We start from the raw sequence: 19,570 nt of genomic DNA on the forward strand, positions 1-19,570 counted from the left end.
CTGATACTGAGCAAATAGTATGACTAATCGAAACCTAAGTGTTTTTTATTGATCAGTTTATCGCTCCATCTGACATTCATGATAAATTGTAAAGTGACTAAAGAGGTCAGAGACGAGGCCGGTTCCTTGGTAGTCGTAAAGTCCTTGACTTGGAATTTGGACTCGGGGCTATCGAGCGGTGGTGGCGTACAGTATATCACCTGTGGATTTGCCAGCTTGCCTTGAAACTGTGAGGCTAGCTGCTCAGCCCTCTCCTGTACACTAAAGGCACGTCGTGACAGTTGGTCATCAGAGCGCAGCGGTTCTATCTCCTGCAGAATAAGTCATTATTCGTTTACAAAAGAATAGAATAGGAATGGAAAGGCAGAGTTTAGACATGGAATGGTATTTTTAGTGTTGTTCTACAAAACATCCCCGTGCTCCACACAAGACCCTGACGTTATTTCGCCTTTATTTAACCAGGAAAGATCGTTGAGGTTTGCGTTACTGGTTGAAGTGATTTTTACGTGACAGGTTTGCCTGACCTATGCATACTAACAAGGATGTCACGAATGCTGCACCTTCACATCCCTTATCAACCATTTTTCATTGATCTCCATTTGCCATGCAGTAGAAACACAGGGGCAAATTCAGCCTCGGTCAACTTATGAGGTTAGCAGTCAGAGAAATATTACAATGCAGCGGTCCTTCATGGCAGTAGATCTATCTTAGAGATCAGTGCTGTATAATTCTAATCGAGCCAATCTATGGAAATCAGTGTAAAGGTGGTCGTGTTTCCAGGAAGCAGAGGTGTGTTAGTGCCAGCTCCACACTGCAGGTCTTTAGTCCCCAGGCAGGAGAGGATACCTGTCCAAGAGCTTCAGGGGGGGAGAGGAGGCTTTGTGTGTTCTGGCTGAGGGTTCTGGCTGACAGGTGCCACTGTTCTATAAAGAAACGCGAGGGCTTTTTCTTGAGCTCCAGGGGAAAGGGAGAGGACAGAGAAATGGGACTGTTTAGAGAAGGCAACAGGAATGAGAATGATCAGAATTATGAAGAATTATGAAGTGTACTGGAGTAAACCAACACTGCCACTAAAGACACAAACTATTCACAAATGCAATACATCTAGTAGGCCTATCACTTACAGATAACGGATTCACTGATTCTAGACAGCACGGTTTGGTATTCACCTTTAGTTTCTCGGGTTTACCCTTAAACTTAGCGACTAGCCACGCAGACCTCTCCTGGATGCTAGGGATGTGAATAGGCTCTGGTTCCTCAAGCTGCACGGATTCCCATTTCTGCAGAGCAAACCAAGGTAAGCCTTGTGTGTGTTTACAGTGTGTTTTCCCCAAAACTCGATGACACTGGGTTGATACAGTTAGCTGGTATGGTTGGCCTAGAACCCTATGAAAGGCTATTAAATATGAGACCACTAACGACAAAGGGCAGACATATTATGTATTCATACTGTATATGAGTTAGCATGGAAGCACTGCTATGGTACAAGAAAACAAACAACAACCGTGCCCAAATGAAACTAGCCCTGAAATGGCACAAGTCATCACCTGCTTAACCCTTTGATTGTTGTTCGTGCCAACCATTATAGTCTGCCCACAACAATTCCTTCCGTTCTCCCCCACACAATCCGTAGAGACATCCAGTCACACACACTCTGTCTGGGTTGTTCGTTCCCCAAGGGTTAGTATTGATTACAGCAGGCCAATGCAACCATGGTTGTTACCCGGTGAGCCTGAGGTGTCTGGTCCTGTGTGGTCCCTTCCTCCTCCAAACCGTCTCTATCACAGTGCTTAAGGACACACACACAGACACACACACACACACAGACACACACTGAGAGCTAGGACCATATTTCTCCGATCTAGGCCTTCATAAGCAAACCACAGCATGCTATATACAGTGTCAGATCTTCCACTACAGAAAGTATGGCAACAAGGCCCCAATCTACACACTGGTCAGCCACAACATAAGCAAACCCTCTTAACAAAAAGCAACCCACTGACGAGAAGAATGTAAACTAAGACTAGATAGTTTATTTTAGTTAGATTGGAAGTTGTCTAAGAGGAAGGGGAGGAAGAGTCAAGCTTTCTACTTCGGCAGCACATTTGGAGAACTTATACAAAGGTAAGACCTGAGAGAAAAGGTATTGGATTGACAAGGAAGAGGACAGGGGAGTATGTCTGGTCTGGTAGGGCACAGACTGGTCACCTGTGAGTGAAGAGAGAGCGAGGAGGTGGAGGAAAGCAGAATGGTTTTCTTAGGGCAGCTCCGTGAGCCCGAACACCACTCTGTACCGCTTCTTGGCTTGAGTGAGGAGAGGAGGACAGGCCGTCACTTGCTGGTGTCACCGACGTCCACCATTTAACACGCACATTCAAATCGATACCATTCAAGGTATCATATTACCTCATCTGAATTCACTTTTGAAGTCAACACACACATTTACATTTTAATATCAATTTAACTCGTGAGTCACATCCACTAGGCTAAAACAATCATCTGCTACAGGGCTACCCTCACCCACACACTCATTCACATTACTACCAGGGGCATTCTACTACACTAAACACTCACGCCAACACACCAGGACACACACAGCGCACCAAGACCACCCACTGGATGTATGTGGAAAATGATGGCGAATAAACCACATTTCCCAACTCTAGTTAGAATACAGTTAGCAAGCATGAGAGCAAGCATTTTATTCCCCTTCAACAGCCACAAAAACCTTGTGGATGAATGGGGAAAAGAGGGCTGAGGGAAAAAATATATTATAATAATATATATATTTTTAAACCGCATGAGGAGGGAAAGCATGAAATACTGTGGAGAGTGAGAGTATACTTATGCGAGTCTAAAGAGCTACTAAACAGGAGTACTAATCACTGAAAATGAGTGTGTGAGATGGAAATGTGGTATTGGAAGGTTCTCACTGTCCACTCAGTCTAGATGTTAAAGGTAAACTTAGCTAAATGACTTTGCCACGAGCAGCACCGCAGATATTGAGATGAACGAGATGCAAGATATCATACACGTATTCCTATGGAAAACTACCGATGGCGTATGAAGTATTTGAAGTGGAAGCGCCATATTGCTGAATGGGGCTGAATGGCACAACAACAACAAAGAACGCTAAGGATCATGATGAAAGTGGCCCTAACTAGCTAAGGATCATGATGAAAGTGGCCCTAACTAGCTAAGGATCATGATGAAAGTGGCCCTAACTAGCTAAGGATCATGATGAAAGTGGCCCTAACTAGCTAAGGATCATGATGAAAGTGGCCCTAACTAGCAAAGGATCATGATGAAAGTGGCCCTAACTAGCAAAGGATCATGATGAAAGTGGCCCTAACTAGCAAAGGATCATGATGAAAGTGGCCCTAACTAGCAAAGGATCATGGTCAATGTCGTTTTCATCCTGCCTCAGAGACACGTGCAAAGAGTGTGAATGAACCTCCTCGTAGCCTGCCGGCCTGTGATTGGTCTGTGTCTGTACGTGGTCCTGTGTGACGGCAAATGTAGTAGTCAGAATGGAGCAGTATTTAATTAAATATCTCAATTTATAGCAAGCTTTTAAATAATTCACTGTGTGGATCGAACTTGATCACAATAAAACAAATTTTAGAGCCCAAAACAGCAGTCAAAAAATGACTTGTTTGGCCGTTCTGCCGATCACAATTTTCATAGGCTTTCTAGGGCAGACCAGGGCTTTTGGCACCGCTAGGTCTCTACGCAGTAGCCGACCAGAAGGGCTTGTGACGCTCCTGACCGGACACTGGGGGTCTGGTTCACAGTGTGGTAGGCAGGGCACCAAAACACCAGAGAAGTTGAGCCTCGCGCTTCAACACTCTTAGTTGTTGTGGAAACTGTTCCACTATGCTGTTTACTTTCTGCATCAACATCATAGTCGCTGAGTCTACCTTTAATGGCTTAATGGTGTGTTAACTAATATTTCCACACAAAAAAAAAATATATATATATATATATTTTTTTAATTGCAGACTATATCCAGCAAATTAACTAAGGATTAGTTTTCAGGGGTCAATCAAGCACAGCTCTGAACTAGCCATGTGTCTCAAACTATTAGACTCTGCATCTATCATTTAAAAAGAACTACACAGAAACGACAAAGAAGCTTCAATGATTAGCTAACTAAGCTACATCTTTGATTATTAGCACAATTAAGCTAACTGAGCTCATCTAAAGTGAAAGCATGTCTGTCTATGAAGGCATGAGATGCTAGGCTAGCTAGTAGCTAGCACTGATAGCATGGTTAGCTGGTAAGCTGGAGAGGGGAGATGGCCTACTAGGCAGGGACTACTACAGCGTCAGCCAGGTCAGCAGTACCTGCTCCGCTCTGATAGGTAGGGTCTGACACTTGACCGTCTCCTTATAGCGGAAGCTGAGCTGCTCCTGCTGCTGGGTGCGTTTCTGAGACAATACGGAGGGGGTCCGAGAGGGGAGAGGGAGAGGGATAATCCACACGAGACAAGAGAAAACAGGGGAGAGAAAGAGATTGGGACAGGGGAGATGGAGAAGAAGATGGAGAGGGACAATCCACACGGGACAAGAGAAAACACGACGTCACGTCACACACCGTCTGGGTCGAAAAGTCAACGGACGGCACCCACGCACAGCTGCTTATTCTGGCAATACACACAAAACTATCAGATCCAGAAGTTTTAGAACACGTACTCTGACCTTTTCTTGTTGTTGTCATTAACAAAATCGAAACTACTGGTTTCACCACTCCAAAGTCTACAGAAAACAAGACGTGCTATGTCTATGATCAATAACAGTTTGTAGCTTACTATCTGGACACAAAGCTATACAACTGTCAAACACAGCAGAGGCAAGGTTGCTTAGGGGTTAGACTAGGGTCTAGGGGAGGGAGGTGAGGCGTCCACTCTTTACCTGTCTCCATGCAGGGACCGGTACTAGGCGGACAGGCTGCCTGGAGGGGCCCAGGGAGGCAGGGGGAGGGGGCAGCGCCAGGACGACACCCAAACTGGGCAGAGAATCCCCCTTTGACCAGTGGAAGATGAGTGGAAGATGAGTGACAGCCAAAATGGTCAATAACAGACCAGGACACGGTGAGCAATATCCCCATGAGTCACGGTCATGATCCATGGTGGGAGGAGAGGAGATGTTGGAAGAGAGGAAAAATAGAGAGAGGGAAGTGAATCACGAGGAGACATGCTGGTTGGAAAAAAATGTAACTGGGAGAAAAAGACTCAAAGGAAATGGAGTTTGTCATAAGAATAGCATGTTGCCTGTGTGTAACGTAATATGACTACAACATGACATGCATGATTATTGTACCAGCTGGACCCATTTTAGGCTTATAATGGACTACAGAATTAAGAACTGTAATATGGACACTGTGGCAAATACATTATCAGTATTTCATGCAAAGAGCAGAAGGGTCAAAGATGGGGTGAAAAAGTGAAGGCCATTGGCTGGAAACACCCAACACACAGGCTCATCTTTCAGCCATTCTGGTGGTACAGACACAATTCAACACAGCAGCAGCAGAATACAATGTGATATTACCACCAGTGGGACTCATCGTAAGTAGGGCTTAGCTCCTATTAAACAACATGTACATCGTCTTCGATGGGCCATTTGTAGCTGGTTATTATACCATTAGGAAAGATGACAACTGAAGACTGGTGAATCAATCATATTTTACATTGTACAAATATGTGACCAAAAGAGAGACCTTTCAAACGTTCGGCACAAAGCTTGTTCACTCGGCACACCACTTGACCTGGGCCATGCTATTCACTTCTGACGTTTCATCTATTCAATTTACATGAACCAAGTGGTCCTCAGTATCAGCGATCTTAGCAGTTGTAGCGATTGCAAAACGCACAGCCCGCGCAGGCATTGTGGAATGGCAACACTCTGGAATGCTGCCTGTGTCTTTCTGTGTCAACAATAGTGGCTTGTGTTCCACTAACCCACATAGCCTTCCCACTGCTCCAGGCCAGCAGTACTGGCCTCTCAGGGTGACTGACCCAGGATCAGGTCTTAGACTGGCTCTGTAAACCCCATTCACGACCCAGTCCTGGAGGAGCAAGCCAATCAGCACAATCAGCACTTCTGTTACCACGGAACAATATCCTGCCAGGCCTGGGACATGTTAATATTAGCATTCTGGGCCCCGTATTCACAAAGCGTCTCTCACAGTAGGAGTGCTGATCCATCTTTATATCAGAATTATTCATGACCTAAAAAAGGGAAAACTGATCCTAGATCAGCACTCCGACCCTGAGAAGCCTTCTTCATACAGGCCCTGGTGTTCAACACAATAATACAGTTGTACAGTGCTCCTACACACTCGGCATCACGAGACTATTAGTCATGTTAGACGGCGTGAGATGAAATAGATCTGCATATTTACTATTTGACAAACACACTGTGTGCAAACAGAGCCGTCACCATGTGATCTACCATCCAGGAAGGCTAGATCCCAAGCAACAGTTCTCATGTTTAAAACAGTTCACTGTCGTCTCTTCCTACACCCAGGCAAGCAAGACTACCCCTTACACCCACCAGACACATAGGAGTCTCTCCATACCTGTCTTTTGAGGCCCTTGGATTCGGCTGGGGCGTTCTCCTCAAACTTGGCCAGGAGCTGGGTGGCCATGGACTTGACTTTGTTGTGGTTCCCTAGAGCTGCTGACTCTTCCTTCATCTTCCTTTCTGTCAGAGCAGTACTGTTAGATGGCCTGTCGTCACAGTTACCCCTCAAAACCTCTTCCTGTTACAAACACATGGACAGGAAGAGACCAGTCGGAGAATAAAGTTTACGTGACAGTTTCTCTCAGTTTGCAAAGCTCCGAAGTGGAGTTCAGCGTCTGAGTTTGAACCCTTGAAAGTGTTACCCACGTCTTCAGAGTGGTCAGCCTGACTGGTCTTCCTCCTCTTCCCCAAACCATCCACCTCCTTCTCCTTTTTGTCCTGTCGATCACATGATGTCACTGGTTATTTCAGGCAGACACCTACTGATTCCTACATTAGCATTAAAACGTGACAGAAAGACAGTAATCCGTGTTAAAGGGAATGAGACTGCTGACAGTGATGTAATGGGCTATGAGTCCTGGCCACTGTGCTTTTCCTACTGCTGATATAAAAAGGGCTTTATGAAATCTATTTGATTGATTGATTTGAGTCCTGACCTTGGGGTTACGCTTCCGTGAGATAGCGATGCTCTGGCCCAGCTTGCTGAGGAAGGAGATGGGGGACTTTGTACTGTTGATCAACGCAGCCTTCTCCTCAGGGCTCATGTTCTGGTCCCCTGAAAATGTAACAGACAGAGAATGTAAGGCCGTACACCAGGGTCGCATTCAATAGGGCACACTAATTTGAACAAGTATTTCTCATTGGACAAGTTCAGGTAGGACACTCCCCGGTACAGTCTGTTTGGTGCCGAATTAACATCGAATCAAAGTCTTCTTTTTTGTCACATACTTCATAGACAACGGGTGTAGATTAACAGTAAAATGCTTAGATTAACAATGCAGAGTTAAAACATTATAACAACATATAAAAATAGTTATCAAATAAAATAACATGGCTATATATAGGTAGCAGAAAATATGTATGCATGTTACGTTTACATTTACGTCATTTAGCAGGCGCTCTTATCCAGAGCGACTTACAGTAGTGAGTGCAGACATATTTTCATATTTTTTCAAACTGGTCCCCCGTGAGAATCGAACCCACAACTCTGGCATGGCAAGCGCCATGCTCTACCAACTGAGCCACACAGGACCTATGTGTGTGTGTGTGTGTGTGTGTATGTTGGGGTGTCAGTGTAAGCATGTGAGTGTGGGGGTAGAGTCCAGTGTGGCTTGGGGTAGAAGCTGTTCAGGGTCCTGTTGGTTCCAGAGTTAGAGAATTTGTACTGCTAGCCGTGAGGTATGGGGCTGTGCTCTGCCCTCCGTTTCCTGATCAGCTCCTTTGTCTTACTGACGTTGAGGGAGAGGTTGTTGTCCTGGCACCACACTGCCAGGTCTCTGGCACCACACTGCATCATTGTCATTGGTGATCAGGCCTACCACTGTCGCGTCATCAGCAAACTTTAGGATGGTGTTGGGGTCTTGCACGGCCACACAGTCGTGGGTGAACAGGGTGTACAGGAGGGGACTAAGCACGCACCCCTGAGGGGACCCCGTGTTGTGGGTCAGCATGGCAGATGTGTTGTTGCCTATCCTTACCACCTGGGGGCGGACTGTTAGGAAGTCCAGGATCCAGTTGCAGAGGGAGGTGTTTAGTCCCAGGGTCCTTAGCTTAGTGATGAGGTTTGAGGGCGCTATGGTGTTGAACGCTGAGCTGTAGTCAATGAATAGCATTCTCACGTAGGCGTTCCTTTTGTCTAAGTAGTAGAGAGCAGTGTGGAGTGCTAGAGAGATTGCGTCATCTGTGGATCTTTTGGGGGGTATGTGAATTGGAGTGGGTCCAGGGTGTCTTGGATGATGGTGTTGATGTCTGTCTTGACCAGACTTTCAAAGAATTTCATCATCGCAGTGCTAGCTGTGCCACTAGAGATTCTGGATTCGAGTCCGGGCTCTGTTGCAGCCAGCCGCGCCTGGGAGACCCATGGGGCGGCGCACAATTGGCACAGCGTCGTCCGGGTTAGGGGAGGGTTTGGCCAGCAGGGATGTCCTTGTCCCATCGCGCAATAGCGACTCCTGTGGCGGGCCAGGCGCAATGCACACTGCCACGGTCGCCTGGTGCACGGTGTTACCTCCAACACATTGGTGTGGCTGGCTTCCGGGTTAAGCGGGCATTGTATCAAGAAGCAGTGCGGCTTGGTTGGGTTGTGTTTTGGAGGACACGCGGCTCTCGACCTTTGCCTCTCCTGAGTCCGTAGGGGACAAGACTGTAACTACCAATTGGATACTACAAAATTGGGGAGAAAAAAAAGCGGGATAAAAGTCAAAAATGTATTTAAAGAATTTGCATTTTATGGATAGATGTGAGTGCTACGGGGCGATAGTCATTTAGGCAGGTTACCTTGGCATTCTTTGGCACAGGGACTATGGTGGTCTGTTTGAAACATGGAAGTATTACAGACTGGGTCAGGGAGAGGTTGAATGTGTCAGTGTAGACACTTGCTAGCTGGTCAGAGCATGCTCCGAGTACGCGTCCTGGAAATCCCGCCTTGTGAAGGTTAAACTGTTTAAAGGTCTTACTCACGTCGGCTATAACATTTCATTCAACCTGCACCCTAAAAAACGAAGTTACAAAACCGGCAGGGTAGCCTAGTGGTTAGAGCGTTGGACTAGTAACCGGAAGGTTGCAAGTTCAAATTCCCGAGCTGACAAGGTACAAATCTGTCGTTCTGCCCCTGAACAGGCAGTTAACCCACTGTTCCTAGGCCGTTATTGAAAATAAGAATTTGTTCTTAACTGACTTGCCTAGGTAAATAAAGGTAAAATAAAATAAAATAAAAATACAGTACTCACCTCCGGCCCCAGGGGGCACTGTGTCCTTGAACATCTCGTAGAACTGGCTGAGGTACATGACCATGGAGAGCTTGTCAGGCTCCGCCACCTGGGACATCTCCTTGCCCGTCATGCAAGGTGAGATGCCAAACTCCCTCTCGGCCACATCAAAGCCCAGCTGATTGTTCTTCTGCTGGTCCCGCTCATCCAGGGAGTCAAAGTCACTGTGGGGCAGAGAGAGTCAGGAAAATACCTGGAGTCAAAATGGGAGTCAATACAACCATCACTTGACTTTCCCCAATAAACATGACAAACACACGAAGCAGTGGATGCTGTGGTTGTATAATCTTTATACACTGAATGTACAAAACGTTATGAACACCTGCTCTTTCCATGATATAGACTGACCAGGTGAATACAGATGAACGCTATGATCCTTTATTGATGTCACTTGTTAAATCCACTTCAAAATCAGTGTAGATGAAGGGGAAGAGACAAGTTAAAGAAGGATTTCTAAGCCTTGAGACATGTACATTCAGCCTCTGAATGGCACAAGACAAAAGTTTGAAGAGCCTTTGAACGGGGTGTGGTAGTAGGTGCCAGGGCCGCACCGGTTTGTGTCTAGAACTGCAACGCTGTTGGGTTTTTCACCTTCAACAGTTTCCCCTGTGTATCAAGAATGGTCCACCACCCAAAGGACATCCAGACAACTCGACAGCATCCTTGTGGAACGCTTTTGACATCTTGTAGTCCATGCCCCGACAAATGAAGGCTGTTCTGAGGGTGGGGGGTTATTAGTAATAATTAAGAATGTCCTTACTGTTTTGAACATCCACTAATGATGTGGATGTCAATTGTTGTGGGTGATAACATTGCATATGAAAATAAAATAAAAACATTTAGCATACTTGAAACATCTGTATACAACCTCACCTATATATAACCAATTTAAAACCATTAGCATGTTACCCCCCTATAACCAATTTAAAACCATTAGCATGTTACCCCCCTTCTTTGTATGTTTAGTGCTGCAGCATTAGTGATGGGAAGTGGGAAGCAATCACAGCTGTCTGGGAGTGATTGTGAGAGCATATTTCCCCATCCATGCAGCCCCCGATCATCCTCCCACCATCATCTGGACTATGAAAGCCAGCAGAGGAGAACAACCGCGTGGTAAGGTCAGTCAGAAGACAAATGGGTTATAATGCTAATCGCTGTGGAGCCAGGAGAGGGTAACAACCCCATCTCACCCCTCGTTGGGCAATGTGTCAGTCTCTGCTGTGTGTGTGTGTGTGTGTGTGTGTGTGTGTGTGTGTGTGTGTGTGTGTGTGTGTGTGTGTGTGTGTGTGTGTGTGTGTGTGTGTGTGTGTGTGTGTGTGTGTGTGTACATATACACCCTATTCCCTGACTCAACAGACAGTTTGACTGTGAGCTGTCACATCATTTAGTATGATATACAGACTGAACCAAGGCCTGGACTGCCAAAGCCAGGAGATAAATAACACATGCTACTAACAAACAACGTCGTAAACACAGCAGACATTCCAGTCCAAGGACCATGACAGTTTTAACCCTTTCCTACTAACAAACAACGTCGTAAACACAGCAGACATTCCAGTCCAAGGACCATGACAGTTTTAACCCTTTCCTACTAACAAACAACGTCGTAAACACAGCAGACATTCCAGTCCAAGGACCATGACAGTTTTAACCCTTTCCTACTAACAAACAACGTCGTAAACACAGCAGACATTCCAGTCCAAGGACCATGACAGTTTTAACCCTTTCCTACTAACAAACAACGTCGTAAATACAGCAGACATTCCAGTCCAAGGACCATGACAGTTTTAACCCTTTCCTACTAACAAACAACGTCGTAAACACAGCAGACATTCCAGTCCAAGGACCATGACAGTTTTAACCCTTTCCTACTAACAAACAACGTCGTAAATACAGCAGACATTCCAGTCCAAGGACCATGACAGTTTTAACCCTTTCCTACTAACAAACAACGTCGTAAATACAGCAGACATTCCAGTCCAAGGACCATGACAGTTTTAACCCTTTCCTACTAACAAACAACGTCGTAAACACAGCAGACATTCCAGTCCAAGGACCATGACAGTTTTAACCCTTTCCTACTAACAAACAACGTTGTAAACACAGCAGACATTCCAGTCCAAGGACCATGACAGTTTTAACCCTTTCCTACTAACAAACAACGTCGTAAACACAGCAGACATTCCAGTCCAAGGACCATGACAGTTTTAACCCTTTCCTACTAACAAACAACGTTGTAAACACAGCAGACATTCCAGTCCAAGGACCATGACAGTTTTAACCCTTTCCTACTAACAAACAACGTCGTAAACACAGCAGACATTCCAATCCAAGGACCATGACAGTTTTAACCCTTTCCTACTAACAAACAACGTCGTAAACACAGCAGACATTCCAGTCCAAGGACCATGACAGTTTTAACCCTTTCCTACTAACAAACAACGTTGTAAACACAGCAGACATTCCAGTCCAAGGACCATGACAGTTTTAACCCTTTCCTACTAACAAACAACGTCGTAAACACAGCAGACATTCCAGTCCAAGGACCATGACAGTTTTAACCCTTTCCTACTAACAAACAACGTCGTAAACACAGCAGACATTCCAGTCCAAGGACCATGACAGTTTTAACCCTTTCCTACTAACAAACAACGTCGTAAACACAGCAGACATTCCAGTCCAAGGACCATGACAGTTTTAACCCTTTCCTACTAACAAACAACGTAACAAACGTAAACACAGCAGACATTCCAGTCCAAGGACCATGACAGTTTTAACCCTTTCCTACTAACAAACAACGTCGTAAACACAGCAGACATTCCAGTCCAAGGACCATGACAGTTTTAACCCTTTCCTACTAACAAACAACGTCGTAAACACAGCAGACATTCCAGTCCAAGGACCATGACAGTTTTAACCCTTTCCTACTAACAAACAACGTCGTAAATACAGCAGACATTCCAGTCCAAGGACCATGACAGTTTTAACCCTTTCCTACTAACAAACAACGTCGTAAACACAGCAGACATTCCAGTCCAAGGACCATGACAGTTTTAACCCTTTCCTACTAACAAACAACGTCGTAAACACAGCAGACATTCCAGTCCAAGGACCATGACAGTTTTAACCCTTTCCTACTAACAAACAACGTCGTAAATACAGCAGACATTCCAGTCCAAGGACCATGACAGTTTTAACCCTTTCCTACTAACAAACAACGTCGTAAACACAGCAGACATTCCAGTCCAAGGACCATGACAGTTTTAACCCTTTCCTACTAACAAACAACGTTGTAAACACAGCAGACATTCCAGTCCAAGGACCATGACAGTTTTAACCCTTTCCTACTAACAAACAACGTCGTAAACACAGCAGACATTCCAGTCCAAGGACCATGACAGTTTTAACCCTTTCCTACTAACAAACAACGTCGTAAACACAGCAGACATTCCAGTCCAAGGACCATGACAGTTTTAACCCTTTCCTACTAACAAACAACGTCGTAAACACAGCAGACATTCCAGTCCAAGGACCATGACAGTTTTAACCCTTTCCTACTAACAAACAACGTCGTAAACACAGCAGACATTCCAGTCCAAGGACCATGACAGTTTTAACCCTTTCCTACTAACAAACAACGTCGTAAACACAGCAGACATTCCAGTCCAAGGACCATGACAGTTTTAACCCTTTCCTACTAACAAACAACGTCGTAAACACAGCAGACATTCCAGTCCAAGGACCATGACAGTTTTAACCCTTTCCTACTAACAAACAACGTCGTAAACACAGCAGACATTCCAGTCCAAGGACCATGACAGTTTTAACCCTTTCCTACTAACAAACAACGTCGTAAACACAGCAGACATTCCAGTCCAAGGACCATGACAGTTTTAACCCTTTCCTACTAACAAACAACGTCGTAAACACAGCAGACATTCCAGTCCAAGGACCATGACAGTTTTAACCCTTTCCTACTAACAAACAACGTCAGTAAACACAGCAGACATTCCAGTCCAAGGACCATGACAGTTTTAACCCTTTCCTACTAACAAACAACGTCGTAAACACAGCAGACATTCCAGTCCAAGGACCATGACAGTTTTAACCCTTTCCTACTAACAAACAACGTCGTAAACACAGCAGACATTCCAGTCCAAGGACCATGACAGTTTTAACCCTTTCCTACTAACAAACAACGTCGTAAACACAGCAGACATTCCAGTCCAAGGACCATGACAGTTTTAACCCTTTCCTACTAACAAACAACGTCGTAAACACAGCAGACATTCCAGTCCAAGGACCATGACAGTTTTAACCCTTTCCTACTAACAAACAACGTCGTAAACACAGCAGACATTCCAGTCCAAGGACCATGACAGTTTTAACCCTTTCCTACTAACAAACAACGTCGTAAACACAGCAGACATTCCAGTCCAAGGACCATGACAGTTTTAACCCTTTCCTACTAACAAACAACGTCGTAAACACAGCAGACATTCCAGTCCAAGGACCATGACAGTTTTAACCCTTTCCTACTAACAAACAACGTCGTAAACACAGCAGACATTCCAGTCCAAGGACCATGACAGTTTTAACCCTTTCCTACTAACAAACAACGTCGTAAACACAGCAGACATTCCAGTCCAAGGACCATGACAGTTTTAACCCTTTCCTACTAACAAACAACGTCGTAAACACAGCAGACATTCCAGTCCAAGGACCATGACAGTTTTAACCCTTTCCTACTAACAAACAACGTCGTAAACACAGCAGACATTCCAGTCCAAGGACCATGACAGTTTTAACCCTTTCCTACTAACAAACAACGTCGTAAACACAGCAGACATTCCAGTCCAAGGACCATGACAGTTTTAACCCTTTCCTACTAACAAACAACGTCGTAAACACAGCAGACATTCCAGTCCAAGGACCATGACAGTTTTAACCCTTTCCTACTAACAAACAACGTTGTAAACACAGCAGACATTCCAGTCCAAGGACCATGACAGTTTTAACCCTTTCCTACTAACAAACAACGTCGTAAACACAGCAGACATTCCAGTCCAAGGACCATGACAGTTTTAACCCTTTCCTACTAACAAACAACGTTGTAAACACAGCAGACATTCCAGTCCAAGGACCATGACAGTTTTAACCCTTTCCTACTAACAAACAACGTCGTAAACACAGCAGACATTCCAGTCCAAGGACCATGACAGTTTTAACCCTTTCCTACTAACAAACAACGTCGTAAACACAGCAGACATTCCAGTCCAAGGACCATGACAGTTTTAACCCTTTCCTACTAACAAACAACGTCGTAAACACAGCAGACATTCCAGTCCAAGGACCATGACAGTTTTAACCCTTTCCTACTAACAAACAACGTCGTAAACACAGCAGACATTCCAGTCCAAGGACCATGACAGTTTTAACCCTTTCCTACTAACAAACAACGTCGTAAACACAGCAGACATTCCAGTCCAAGGACCATGACAGTTTTAACCCTTTCCTACTAACAAACAACGTCGTAAACACAGCAGACATTCCAGTCCAAGGACCATGACAGTTTTAACCCTTTCCTACTAACAAACAACGTCGTAAACACAGCAGACATTCCAGTCCAAGGACCATGACAGTTTTAACCCTTTCCTACTAACAAACAACGTCGTAAACACAGCAGACATTCCAGTCCAAGGACCATGACAGTTTTAACCCTTTCCTACTAACAAACAACGCCGTAAACACAGCAGACATTCCAGTCCAAGGACCATGACAGTTTTAACCCTTTCCTACTAACAAACAACGTCGTAAACACAGCAGACATTCCAGTCCAAGGACCATGACAGTTTTAACCCTTTCCTACTAACAAACAACGTCGTAAACACAGCAGACATTCCAGTCCAAGGACCATGACAGTTTTAACCCTTTCCTACTAACAAACAACGTCGTAAACACAGCAGACATTCCAGTCCAAGGACCATGACAGTTTTAACCCTTTCCTACTAACAAACAACGTCGTAAATACAGCAGACATTCCAGTCCAAGGACCATGACAGTTTTAACCCTTTCCTACTAACAAACAACGTCGTAAACACAGCAGACATTCCAGTCCAAGGACCATGACAGTTTTAACCCTTTCCTACTAACAAACAACGTCGTAAACACAGCAGACATTCCAGTCCAAGGACCATGACAGTTTTAACCCTTTCCTACTAACAAACAACGTCGTAAACACAGCAGACATTCCAGTCCAAGGACCATGACAGTTTTAACCCTTTCCTACTAACAAACAACGTCGTAAACACAGCAGACATTCCAGTCCAAGGACCATGACAGTTTTAACCCTTTCCTACTAACAAACAACGTCGTAAACACAGCAGACATTCCAGTCCAAGGACCATGACAGTTTTAACCCTTTCCTACTAACAAACAACGTCGTAAACACAGCAGACATTCCAGTCCAAGGACCATGACAGTTTTAACCCTTTCCTACTAACAAACAACGTCGTAAATACAGCAGACATTCCAGTCCAAGGACCATGACAGTTTTAACCCTTTCCTACTAACAAACAACGTCGTAAATACAGCAGACATTCCAGTCCAAGGACCATGACAGTTTTAACCCTTTCCTACTAACAAACAACGTCGTAAACACAGCAGACATTCCAGTCCAAGGACCATGACAGTTTTAACCCTTTCCTACTAACAAACAACGTCGTAAACACAGCAGACATTCCAGTCCAAGGACCATGACAGTTTTAACCCTTTCCTACTAACAAACAACGTCGTAAACACAGCAGACATTCCAGTCCAAGGACCATGACAGTTTTAACCCTTTCCCGCCATCCCGTATATATGTGTTGAAATTGGCAGATTTTGTCATTGGTAAATCGCCTAAATTGGAACGCAGTGGCTGTACAGTAAAATGCTATACATGACATCAGAGCTCAGGTTCTCCGTTTAACAGCGCTGTGTGGGTTTTGACTGACAGCCATTATAAACTTGAGCACAGCGCGACAAAGAGATGCCCCCATCCCTCCCGCCAATTTTGCACATTTGTCGTCTGGGAAGTGTGGTAAATCGAGAGGAGTTGATGTGCTCTCAAAGATGAGACATTGAGGATTATAATAAATACAGGCGAAATAGGTTCAGAAATACAACATCCAGATTAGAGGTCGACCGATTATGATTTTTCAACGCCGATACCGATACCGATTATTGGAGGGCCAAAGGAGCCGATACCGATTATTCGGACGATTTTTTTTGTGCTTTTTTTGTAATAATGACAATTACAACAATACTGAATGAACACTTATTTTAACTTTATATAATGCATCAATAAAATCAATTTAGCCTCAAGCAAATAATGAAACATGTTCAGTTTGGTTTAAATAATGCAAAAACAAAGTGTCGGAGAAGAAAGTAAAAGTGCAATATGTGCTATGTAAGAAAGCTAACGTTTAAGTTCCTTGCTCAGAACATGAGAACATATGAAAGGTGGTGGTTCCTTTTAACAGTCTTTAATATTCCCAGGTAAGAAGTTTTAGGTTGTAGTTATTATAGGAATTATAGGACTATTTCCCTCTATACCATTTGTATTTCATTAAACTTTGACTATTGGATGTTCTTATAGGCACTTTAGTATTGCCAGTGTAACAGTATAGCTTCCATCCCTCTAGTTAGCGCACGCTAGCCATTTCACTTCGGTTACACCAGCCTCATCTTGGGAGTTGATAGGCTTGAAGTCATAAACAGCGCAATGCTTGACGCACAATGAAGAAAACGCAGAAAAGTGCTGTTTGAATGAATCTTTACGCGCCTGCTTCTGCCTCCCACCGCTCAGTCAGATACTTGTATGCTCAGTCAGATTATATACAATGCAGGACACGCTAGATAATATCTAGTAATATCGACCATGTGTAGTTAACTAGTGATTATGATTGATTGTTTTTTATAAGATAAGTTTAATGCTAGCTAGCAACTTACCTTGGCTTACTGCATTCGCATTACAGGCACTCCTTGTGGAGTGCAACGAGAGAGAGGCAGGTCGTTATTGCGTAGGACTAGTTAACTGTGATGTTGCAAGATTGGATCCCCCGAGCTGACAAGGTGAAAATCTGCCGTTCTGCCAATGAAGGCAGTTAACCCACCATTCCTAGGCCGTAATTGAAAATAAGAATGTGTTCTTAACTGACATGCCTAGTTAAATAAAGGTATACTTTTTTTATTTAAAAAAATATATATTTTAAATCGGTGCCCAAAAATACAGATTTCAGATTGTTATGAAAACTTGAAAATCGGTCATTCCGATTAATCGGTCGACCTTTAATCCAGATGTGTATATGTGACTCACATGAGGTCAGGTCTGTAGCGGTGGATGAGGGCACACAGGGCCATGCCACTCTTCCAGGACATGGTGAGATCAGTCACACTGACTTTTCTGTAGCCCTCCGTCTGCCTCTGACACCAGTTTAGCAGCTTGCTGGAGCGAGCTATGGATTCTGTGAGGGGAAGAGCAGAGGATTTTTAGACCACTTTTGGTTATTGGAGATCATTGTCATACATGCAGTGCATTGGGAATGTTTTCAGGCCCCACGACTTTTCCCACATTTTGTTACACTATAGCCTTATTCTAAAATGGATACAATCAAATACATTCCTCGTCAATCTACACACAATACTGCATAATGACAAAGCGAAAATGGGTTTTTAGACATTTTTGAAAATTAAAATAATTAAAAATTAAAAAACAGAAATACCTCATTTACACAAGTATTCAGACCCTTTGCTTTGATGCACCCTGTTTCCATTGATCATCCTTGAGATGTTTCTACAAATTCATTGGAGTCCACTTGTTGACTTGACATAAGTCGCTCTGGATAAGAGCGTCTGCTAAATGACTTAAATGTAATGTAAATGTAACTTGTGGTAAATTCAATTGATTGAACATGATTTGGAAAGGAACACACCTGTCTATATAAAGTCCCACAGATGACAGTGCATGTCAGAACAAAAACCAAGCCATGAGGTTGAAGGAATTGTCTGTAGAGCGCCGAGGCAGGATTGTGTCAATGCACAGATCTGCGGAAGGGTACCAAACAATGTCTGCAGCATTGAAAGTACCCAAAAACACAGTGGCCTCCATTATAAAAGGAAGACGTTTGGAACCACCAAGACTCTTCCTAGAGTTGGCCACCCGGACAAACTGAGCAATCGAGAGAGGGCGTTGGTCAGGGAGGTGACAAGAACCCGATGGTCACTGACAGATATCTTGAGTTCCTCTGTGGAGATGGGAGAACTTTCCAGAAGGATAACCATCTCTGCAGCACTCCACCAATCAGGCCTTTATGGTAGAGTGGCCAGATGGAAGCCACTCCTCAGTAAAAGGCACATGACAGCCTGCTTTGAGTTTGTCAAAAGGCACCTAAAGACTCTCAGACCATGAGAAACAAGAATCTCTGGTCTGATGAAACCAAAATTGAACTCTTTGGCCTGAATGCCAAGCGTCACATCTGGAGGAAACCTGACACCATCCCTATGGTGAAGCATGGTGGTGGCAGCATCATGCTGTGGGGATGTTTTTCAGCGGCAGGAACTGGGAGACTGGTCAGGATCGGGGGAAAGATGAATGGAGCAAAGTACAGAGATCCTTGATTAAAACCTGCTCCAGAGCACTCAGGACCTCAGACTGGGGTTCACCTTCCAACAGGACAACGACCCTAAGCACACAGCCAAGACAACACAGGAGTGGCTTCAGGGGGAAGTCTCCGAATGTCTTTGAGTGGCCCAGCCAGAGCCGGACATAAACCTGATCAAACATCTGTGTAGAGACCTGAAAATAGCTGTGGAGCAACACTCCACATCAAACCTGACAGAGCTTGAGAGGATCTGCAGAGAAGAACTCCTTTCCTCTTTTGACCTCACCCTCTCACCATCCCCCCCTACTCACAAGGCAGGCAATACGCTCGACCTCATCTTTACTAGATGCTGTTCTTCCACTAACCTCATTGCAACTCCCCTCCAAGTCTCCGATCACTACCTTGTATCCT

The 19,570-nt window shown here is 44.5% G+C and overlaps 1 protein-coding gene across 19 annotated transcripts in view; it reads right to left on the reverse strand.

Moving 5' to 3' along the window:
* Positions 1–19,570, reverse strand: part of mical3a (microtubule associated monooxygenase, calponin and LIM domain containing 3a) — a 157,213-nt gene that overhangs the window by 35,948 nt on the left and 101,695 nt on the right. For 14 of the 19 annotated variants that reach the window (XM_052474788.1, XM_052474787.1, XM_052474789.1 and 11 more), the window contains 11 exons: positions 17,875–18,022; positions 9,477–9,679; positions 7,185–7,303; positions 6,895–6,966; positions 6,584–6,766; positions 4,915–5,025; positions 4,348–4,431; positions 2,209–2,304; positions 1,724–1,789; positions 1,170–1,280; positions 847–954 (listed from right to left, as the gene is read on the reverse strand). In XM_052474788.1, the coding sequence (XP_052330748.1) occupies positions 847–954; positions 1,170–1,280; positions 1,724–1,789; positions 2,209–2,304; positions 4,348–4,431; positions 4,915–5,025; positions 6,584–6,766; positions 6,895–6,966; positions 7,185–7,303; positions 9,477–9,679; positions 17,875–18,022 (1,301 nt within the window). The remainder of the gene's footprint in view (positions 1–846; positions 955–1,169; positions 1,281–1,723; positions 1,790–2,208; positions 2,305–4,347; positions 4,432–4,914; positions 5,026–6,583; positions 6,767–6,894; positions 6,967–7,184; positions 7,304–9,476; positions 9,680–17,874; positions 18,023–19,570) is intronic. The other 5 variants (XM_052474801.1, XM_052474802.1, XM_052474804.1 and 2 more) reach the window with 2 other exon arrangements.

The sequence above is a fragment of the Oncorhynchus keta genome, chromosome 22 (genome assembly GCF_023373465.1).
Source record: "Oncorhynchus keta strain PuntledgeMale-10-30-2019 chromosome 22, Oket_V2, whole genome shotgun sequence".
NCBI classification, from domain to species: Eukaryota; Metazoa; Chordata; class Actinopteri; order Salmoniformes; family Salmonidae; genus Oncorhynchus; species Oncorhynchus keta.